Source organism: Megascapheus bottae, chromosome 30 (assembly GCF_031878675.1).
Source record: "Megascapheus bottae isolate mThoBot1 chromosome 30, mThoBot2.hap1, whole genome shotgun sequence".
Lineage (NCBI taxonomy): Eukaryota > Metazoa > Chordata > Mammalia > Rodentia > Geomyidae > Megascapheus > Megascapheus bottae.
Window position 1 is genome coordinate 3,183,351 of NC_143538.1, and position 8,445 is coordinate 3,191,795.

The window sequence follows — 8,445 nt, forward strand, 5'->3', positions numbered from 1 at the left end:
GAGTCTGGCCTACTGGTAGAGTTCGTGCATATGAAGACCCAGTAGCACATACATAGAAAAATCCAGAAGTGGTGGTATGGTTCAAGTGGTAGAGCTCTCTTCCTTAAGAAAGCCCAAGAACAGTGCTCAGGCCCTGAGTTCAAGCCATGGTACCGGCAAAAAAAACAAAGTTCACAGACTTTTCTACCCAGGCTGGCTTCAAATTGCAAGCCTTAGATCTCATCCTCCTGAGGCATGAACCATTGGTACCCAATAAAATTACTTGTTAAGATAAAATCAGGGACGGGAGCATGGCCTAGCATGCATGAAGCCATAGGTTTGATTCCTCAGTACAACATACACAGAAAAAGCCAGAAGTGGCTCGGTAGCTCAAGTGATTAGCGCACTACTCTTGTACAAAAAAAAAGCTCAAGGACAGTGCCCAGGCCTGAGTTCAAGCCCCAAGACTGGCAAAAAATACAATAAATATAATACAGTAACATAAAGTCAATGGCCAGAGAATTTTACTGACCAGTAAGAGGTATAGGCAAATAGCAGTCATAGAGACCATTTAACAAGTTAAGAGAAATTCACAGAGAACTAGTATTTCCAACCCCCAATCTCACTTCCAGTCCCAAAGGCCACAGTCTCTTTTGTGAGACTTAAGAGATACCTAAATGAAACAATGTGCCAATCTTGGAAGTAGACAACTGAATTTAATTACTCTGATGAGATTAACTTGCTTCTAAAATAAGGTGGGATTGTATGGGCCAATTTCTATTTGGAAATTTTTTTGGGCCAGTCCTAGGGCTTGAACTCAGGGTCTGAGCACTGTCCTTGGGCTTTCTCGAGGCTAGAACTCTACCACTTGAGCCACAGAATCACTTTTGGCTTTTTTTTTTCTGTTTGTGGTACTGAGGAATCAAACCCTGGTCTTTGGTGCATGCTAGGCAAGCACTCTACCACTAGACCAAACGCCCAGCCCCGTAATAACTCTTGAATCATCTGAGGCATAAAAGATTAGTAATAAACATCAAGCATAGTGGGATATGTCCATAATGCCAGCAACTTCAAGTGGAGTTACAGATCCATTCTGGTAGCTCACACTTGTTGTCCTAACTACTCAGGAGACTGAAATCAGAGGATAATAGAGTTCAAATCCAGCCTCTGCAGAAAAACTCATGAGACCCTCATTTCCAATTAATCACAAAAAAGCTACAACTGGAGCTTTGGCTCAACTGATAGAGCTCTAGCCTTGAGCAAAAAGGCACAGAGACAGTGCCAGGGCCCTGAGTTCAAGCTCAAGTACTAGTATACAGACAAAAAAATCCAAATTGAGCTAATTGATATTTTTCATCATAAACCAGTTTTACTCATGAAATCTTGACATCCAAAAAGATCTCTGATTCTATTTCTACTTTCTTCCATTCATGATCTTACATCTTAGATTTTTTTTCTTTTAGAACTTTGTTCTTGGGGGCTAGGAAGATAATTTAGTTGGGGATTGCTTACATATCATGCATAAAGCCCTAGGTTCAATTCCTCACTACCACATAAACAGAAAAAGCCAGAAGTGGTTCTATGGCTCAAGTGGTAGACTGCTAGCCTTGAGCAAAAGAAGCTCAGCGACAGTGCCAAGGCCCAGAGTTCAAGCCCCAGGACTGGCAAAAAGAAAAAAGGAAAAAGAGAATTTTGTTAAGTTCCTTTTTTTTTGGCCAGTTCTGGGCCTTGAACTCAGGACCTGGGCACTGTCCTTGGGTTTTTCTCAAGGCTAGAGCTCTACCACATGAGCCACAGTGCCATTTCTGCCTTTTTTCTTATGTATGTGGCACTGAACCCAGGTCTTTGTGCATGCTAGGCAAGCACTCTACTACTAAGCTAAACTCCCTGCCCTTTAAGTTGTTACTTTTGTGTGTGTGTGTGTGTGTATACGTGTGCACATGCCAGTCCTGGGGCTTGAACTAAGGGCCTGGACATTCTCTCCCTAAGATTTTTTGCTCTATTACTGAGCCACAACTCCACTTCCAGATTTTTTTTTGTTTTTTTTGGTGGTTGATTGGAGATAAGAGTCTCACAGGCTGAGCACTAGTGGCTCATCCTAGCTAGTCAGGAGGCTGAGGTCTGAGGATCACAGCTCAAAGCAAGCCTGGGAGAAAGTCCTTGACATTCTTATCTCCAATTAACCACCAGAAGACCAGAAGTGATGCTGTGGTTCACGTGGTAGAGCAGTAGGTAGCCTTGAGCTGAAGAGCTCAAAGACAACACTTAGGGCCAGAGTTCAAGCCCCACAACAACAACAACAACAACAAAAGTCTCCCCAAACTGGCTTTAAACCATGCTTACCTAGATCTCAGCTTCTTTAGTAGCTATTATAAGCATGAGCCACTGGTGCCCAGCCTCTCATTACTGTCTTTATAAATACCATATACAGTTTGGACTCATTGTACACAAAAGACATTTCATTAGTTTTAATGCTGCCGCCCCCTCCAGTAATGCAGACTTTAGGCTAGGAAGGTTTCCTTCAATTTCCACAAATGTTTAACTTAACCTCTCTCCTATTTTAAAGTTGGGCTTCCTATCACAATCTCAATTTTATACTTTTGTTTCTTCCTGTACTTCATTTGAAAGTTCCAGTTTAGATGTTTGTGCTTTGTCTTCCGCCAATGATACTGCAGTCACTGGGCCAAAGCCTAGCCTTGACTTCTCTGTTGGAATCACAATGATATCTTCATCAGAAGGGAGATATTGGGAAATTATAAAGTTGAAAAAAGAGATGATCCCTACAGGTGGACAAAACGTTGAGATGAGGTTAGATAGTAGATCTTTTTGTCTTTTAAAAGTTCTTACTGAAGCCGGGAACGTAACCTAGTGGTAGAGTGCTTGCCTAACATGTACAAAGCCATGGGTTCAATTCCTTGCTACCACATATACAGAAAAGGCCAGAAGTGGCACTGTGGCTCAAGTGGCAGAGCACTAGCTTTAAGGAAAAAGTGTCCAAGGACAGTGCCCAGACCCTGAGTCAAACCCCAAGAAAGTTCTCACTGCCAGGCACTGGTGGCTCACACCTGTAATCCTAGCTATTCAGGAGGCTGAGATCTGAGGATTTCAGTTTGAAGCCAGCCCAGGCAGAAAAGTCTAGGTGTGACTTTATCTCCAATGGGCCAGCAGAAAATCAGAAGTGGCTCTGTGGTTCAAGTGGTAGAGTGATAGTCTTGAGCTGAAGAGCTCAGGGACAGTGCCCATGCCCTGAGTTTCCACAACTGACCAAAAGAGAAAAAAAAAAGAAAGAAAACTAGAAGTGGCCCTGTGGCTCCAAGTGGTAAAGTGCTAGCCTTGGATAAAACAGCTCTGGAGGGCTGAGAATGTGTCTTAGTGGTAGAGTGCTTGTCTAGCATACATGAAGCCCTGGGTTCAATTCCTCAGTACCACATAAACACAAAAAGTCAGAAGTGGTACCATGTGAAGTAGTAGAGTACTAGCCTTGAAGCAAAAGAAGCTCAGGAGCTGGCACAGTGGCTCACACCTGTAATAGTAGCTACTCAGGAGGCTGAGATCTGAGGATTCATAGCCAGCTGAAGCACTAAAGTCCATGAGACTCATCTCCAATTAACCACCAGAAAACCAGAAGTAGCGTTGTGGCTCGAGGAGTAGGGCAGTAGCCTTGAGCTGTGGCTCAAGTGGTAGAGTGATAGGCTTGAGCCGAAGAGCACAGACAGGGACAGTGCTCAGGCCCAGAGTTCAAGTCCCATGACTGACAAAAAAAAAGAAAAGGTGGGGAGTTTGGCCTAGTGGTAGAGTGCTTGCCTAGCATGCATGAACACCCAGGTTCGATTCCTCGGTACCACATACGTAGGAAAAAAAGCCAGAAGTGGTGCTGAGGCTCAAGTGGTAGAGCTCTAGCCTTGAGAAAGTCCAAGAACAGTGCTCAGACCCTGAGCTCAAGCCCAGGACTGGCAAAAAAAAAAAAAACTCAGGGACAGTGCCGAGGCCCTGAATCCAATCAACCGAAAAAAAAGAAAAAAGAAAAACCAGTCCAAGAAAAGTTCTTACTCCAGTTCTCAGTTCTAAAGGCCTCTTGTTTCTGCCTAAACTCCAATGCTTGTATTTGCTTTTACAGTAGTATTTCAGTTTGGTCAGGGTAAAGCTTGAATCTTTGGGATTTAATTAATGGTTCAATTGTTCTCTTGTGGTCTTGAACAAATTACACAACCTGTCATATCCCACTTGGTGAGAAAACATCTTACTAATTCTAGGTTTTCAGACTTCTAACTCCATACCACACTGCCTCTCCATGTACAAATAAATGGCTTAGCAGATGAAACCGTTTCCAAGATTCTACTTCCCTTTCCAGAAACAAGTTCCCTTTTCATGCAGCACAGGGTAAGGGCCTGACTTACCTGCACACACATATAAGATGACACTCCACCAATTAAGATAATAGGGCCATAGGAAACCAGACTCCATGACATCCATTCGATGCCTGCGAACCTGTGCCAGAAACAGGTAGAGGCAGAGGAACAAACAGATGGCTGGGACCAGAAGGAAAGATTTCACAACCAATCAGCATCTTCAGTCTGCCTTGACTGTCACCCCTAGTCCTCTGCCTCTAGGATCATACTTCTAACAAGTATCAAAAGATAAATACTCAAGCCGGGTGCAGGTGGCTCATGTCTGTAATCCTAGCTACTCAGGAAGCTGGGATCTAAAGATCCTGGTTAGAAGCCAGCCCAGGTAGGACTGTGACAATCTCCAATAACCACCAGAAAGCAAAGTGGAGCTGTGGCTCAAAGAATTTGACAGCACACTAGCCTGAAGCAGAAAAGGTCAGGAACAGTCCCCTGTCCCTGAGTTCAAGACCCATGGGCCAGAAATAAAACTTGCTAGGCACTGGTGGCTCTTGCAAGTAATCTAGCTATTCACGAAGCTGAGATCTGAGGAGTCTAATTCAAAGTCAGCCTAGGGGCTGAGAGAATGGTCTAGTCATAAGAGTGCTTGCCTAACATGCACAAAGGCCTGGATTTGATTCCTCAGTACCACATATACAGAAAAAACCAGAAGCGGCACTGTGGCTCAAGTAGTAGAATGCTAGCCTTGAGAAAACCCAACAACAGTGCCAAGGCCCTGAATTCAAGCCCCAGGAATGGCAAAAAAAAAAAGTGTAGAAAAGGAAGTCTATGGACTCTCACTTTTTTTTTAAATTGCTAGTCCTGGAGCTTGAACTCAGGGCTTGAGCACTGTCCTTGGACTTTTTCTTCAAGGCTAGCACTCTACCCCTTGCGCCACAGTATTACTTCTGGCTTTTTTCTTGCATGTGGTACTGAGGAATTGAATCTGGGACTTTGTGCATGCTAGGCAAGCACTCTACCACTAGGCCAAATTCCTGGCCAGTCCGTGGAACTCTCATCACCAGTTAACCAGCATACAGAAGTAGAGGTAGGGCTCAAGTGGTAGAGTCCCAGCTTTGAGTGAAAAAGCCAAGCAGGACCTCAAGGCTCTGAGTTTAAACCAGTACACATAGACATACTCAAAAGATAAAAACCAGGGGACTGACTGACATGCGCAAGGGGCTTCTACCTTTGCTTAAAGCATGTTCTTTCTAATAAGACAGATGGCCGGGAGTTTGCCCTAGTGGTAGAGTGCTTGCCTAGCATGCACGAATACCCGGGTTCGATTCCTGGGTACCACATACATAGAAAAAAGACGGAAGTGGTGCTGAGGCTCAAGTGGTAGAGTGCTAGCCTTGAGAAAGTCCAAGGACAGTGCTCAGGCCCTGAGCCCAAGCCCAAGACTGGCAAAAAAAAAAATAAAAATAAAAATAAAGATTGTTTAAAAAAAAAGACAGAATAGGATCAGACACCAGTGGCGCTCACACCTATAATTCTTGCTACTCAGGAGGCTGAAATCTGATAATCATAGTTCAAAGCCAGCCAGATCAAGAAAGCTCATTAGTCTCTCATCACCAATTAACCACTAGAAAACCAGAAGTGTAACTGTGACTCAAAGTGGTAGACCACTCAGGAGTTTAAGCCCCAAACTGACAAAAAAAAATAGGTAGCTGGCCATAAATGTGATATTAGAGGATTAAAAGTATAAGAAAAGAGTTGAAGCCCGGGCACAGTGGCTCACACCTGTAATCCTAGCTATTCAAGAGGCTGAGATCTGAGGATCCCGGTTCAAAGCCACCCTGGGCACTGTAAGTCTGTGAGAATCTTCAGTTAACCACTAGAAAACCAGAAGTGGCAGTGGCACCATGGCTGGGAAAGGTAGGGCAGTAGCCTTGAGCTGAAGAGCAGAGGGACAGTGCCCAGGCCCAGAGTTCAAGCACCACAACCAACAAAAAACGTTGAGAAGCCCCAGACATTGTAGTACCTTACTAGTTTTAGGCAAGTACCTGAGAAGAAGCTGAGCTTAGATTCCCTCAGATCCAAGTCAGTGGTGGTCATGCTTTCTCTTCCACGCAGACAAGAGGTAAAGAGCCAGCCAAGGGCAAAAAGTATAGCAGAGACAGAGATGAGGCAGAAGACCCTGGAGCTCTGGAGATAATCTGTGGGAACAAGAAAGGAAGGACCTGGTGAGACTAAAGGATTCATTGCTTAAGGGAGCCATAAAGGGTTTTTTGTTTTGTTTTGCCAGGCCTGGAGCTTGAACTAGAGGCCTGGGGCCTGGGCTCTGTCCCTGAGCCTCTCTATGCTTCAGGCTAGCACTCTTACCACTTGAATCACAGTGACACTTCCAGCTTTTTCTGTTTAGGTTGTACTGAGGAATCGAACTCAGGACTACATTCCCAGCCCCAGTTTGTAAGATTATTATCACCAATTAATCACTAAAAAAAAAACCCAAAAAACAAAAAACAAATGGAGCTGTGGCTCAAGTGGTGAAGCCTAGCCGTTAGCAAAAAAAAAAAAAAACAACTCAAGGACAGCACCCAAGCCCCAAGTGTAAGCCCTAGGACTGGCAAAAGGTTAAATTTTTTTTTGCCAGACCTGGGGCTTGAACTCAGGGTCTGGGCACTGTCCCTGAGCTTCCTTTGCTCAAAAGGTTAGCATCCTACCACTTGAGTCACAGTGCCACTTCCAGCTTTTTCTGTTTATGTCGTACTGAGGAATAGAACCCAGGGCTTTCATGCATGCTAGTCAAGCACTCTACCACTAAGCCATAGTCCCAGCTTGAGCATATTTATTTATTTCTTTCTTATGGCCTGTGGGGCTTGTACTCTGGGCCTGGGTGCTGTCCCTGAGCTCTTCAGCTCTGGGCCAGTTATTACCACTTTGAGTCACAGCGACACTGTTGAGCATCTTTTTCTTTTTTCTTTTTTTTTTAAAAGCCATTCCTGGGGCTTGAAGTCAGGGCCTGAGCACTGTCCTTGGGCTTTTCTCAAAGCTAGCCCTCTACCACTTGAGCCACAGCACCACTTCTGGCTTTTTCTGTGTATGTAGTATTAAGGAATCAAACCCAGATCTTTGTGCATGTCTGGCAAGCACTCTACCACTAGACCCAAGTCCTAGCCCTTGAGCATCTTTCTTAAAGAAGTACCAATTGATGACTTGTCACTAGAAATCCTGTGGTAAACAGTGCAGAAAAGGTGACCACATTCATAACTTCAGCAGAGATCCATGCTGGGCTTAGAGAGGTGACAGAGATCTTGAAAGAAGAAAGATAAAAAGACAATAGGGCAGAAAGCTCTGGAATTAGAGGAAGAGGGAGGGAGGGAGGGCCTATGACATCTACTTTCATGGCACTCACAGGGTGGCTTGGGTTTGTGGCTCCAGCACATCTCATGACTGCATATGGTCCAGAGTCCTGCATGGAGCTCCAGACCAGTTTCAGTTACCAGGAACTCCACCCAGTTCAGCGGGCAGGTACAGAGCATTATCAGGAGGCTCAAGCCACACAGACTGCCACAGAATGTTCGGATGTAGATGGATGTCTGATCCATATAGTATCGCTGCTTCTCATGTGGCATGGAGGCATTAGGTTCTTCTTTGGTGGGGAGGGTAGGCTACAAGGATGAGGGAAGTATTGCCTACCTAAAAAAGATAACCTCTGGTTCCCAAGGCCCTCCCATCCTCCTCTATCTTAGATCTATCTCTATGGTTTGGTTTTGTTTTGATAATTTGTCTGGTTCTGGGGCTTGAAACTCAGGGGTCCTTGGCTTTGAACCTTGATCCTCAGCTCTCAGCCTCCTGAGTAGCTAGGATTACACGCATGAGTGTGCCCAGCTAGAAAATGTTTCCCAAACCCTTGGATCCAAAGAATTTTTAGAGTGATCTTTTTCTCTGACCTTAGGCCATTCTCTTTGAGTCCTACCTTTAAATAAGGCCTCTTTCTCCCCTCTTATCTACAATTAGGTACACCTCACCCTTTGGTATTTGCGGTTCCCCTTCAGTTTGGGGGCCTGAGGATTGTGGAAGGTCAAGATTTGTTCCTTCCTCTCCATCTTGGCAGCCAGTTCACATCTTAACTGTC

At 44.7% G+C, this 8,445-nt stretch overlaps 1 protein-coding gene across 2 annotated transcripts; it reads right to left on the reverse strand.

Annotated features, from left to right (window-relative positions):
* Positions 1 to 2,432: 2,432 nt before the first annotated feature.
* Tmem202 (transmembrane protein 202) lies at positions 2,433 to 8,445 on the reverse strand. 2 transcript variants are annotated; one of them, XM_090321354.1, is made up of 5 exons: positions 8,339 to 8,445; positions 7,723 to 7,978; positions 6,371 to 6,523; positions 4,377 to 4,508; positions 2,433 to 2,759 (listed from the first exon to the last, which is right to left on the reverse strand). In XM_090321354.1, the coding sequence occupies exons 1-5, from the start codon at positions 8,414 to 8,416 to the stop codon at positions 2,572 to 2,574; spliced, it is 807 nt and encodes a 268-aa protein (XP_090177480.1). In that variant the 5' UTR covers positions 8,417 to 8,445; the 3' UTR covers positions 2,433 to 2,571. The 2 variants fall into 2 exon arrangements, with proteins under 2 accessions (XP_090177480.1, XP_090177479.1); XM_090321353.1 differs by having other exon boundaries at positions 2,686 to 2,759; positions 4,377 to 4,467.

Coding starts and splice junctions, on each gene's coding strand:
- Tmem202 (XM_090321354.1), bottom strand. CDS start 8,416: ATGGAGAGGAAGGAACAAATCTTGACCTTCCACAATCCTCAGGCCCCC. Junction 7,979..8,338: donor GGAACCGCAAATACCAAAGG/GTGAGGTGTACC, acceptor TCATCCTTGTAG/CCTACCCTCCCCACCAAAGA. Junction 4,509..6,370: donor TAAGCTCAGCTTCTTCTCAG/GTACTTGCCTAA, acceptor TTCTGGTCCCAG/CCATCTGTTTGTTCCTCTGC.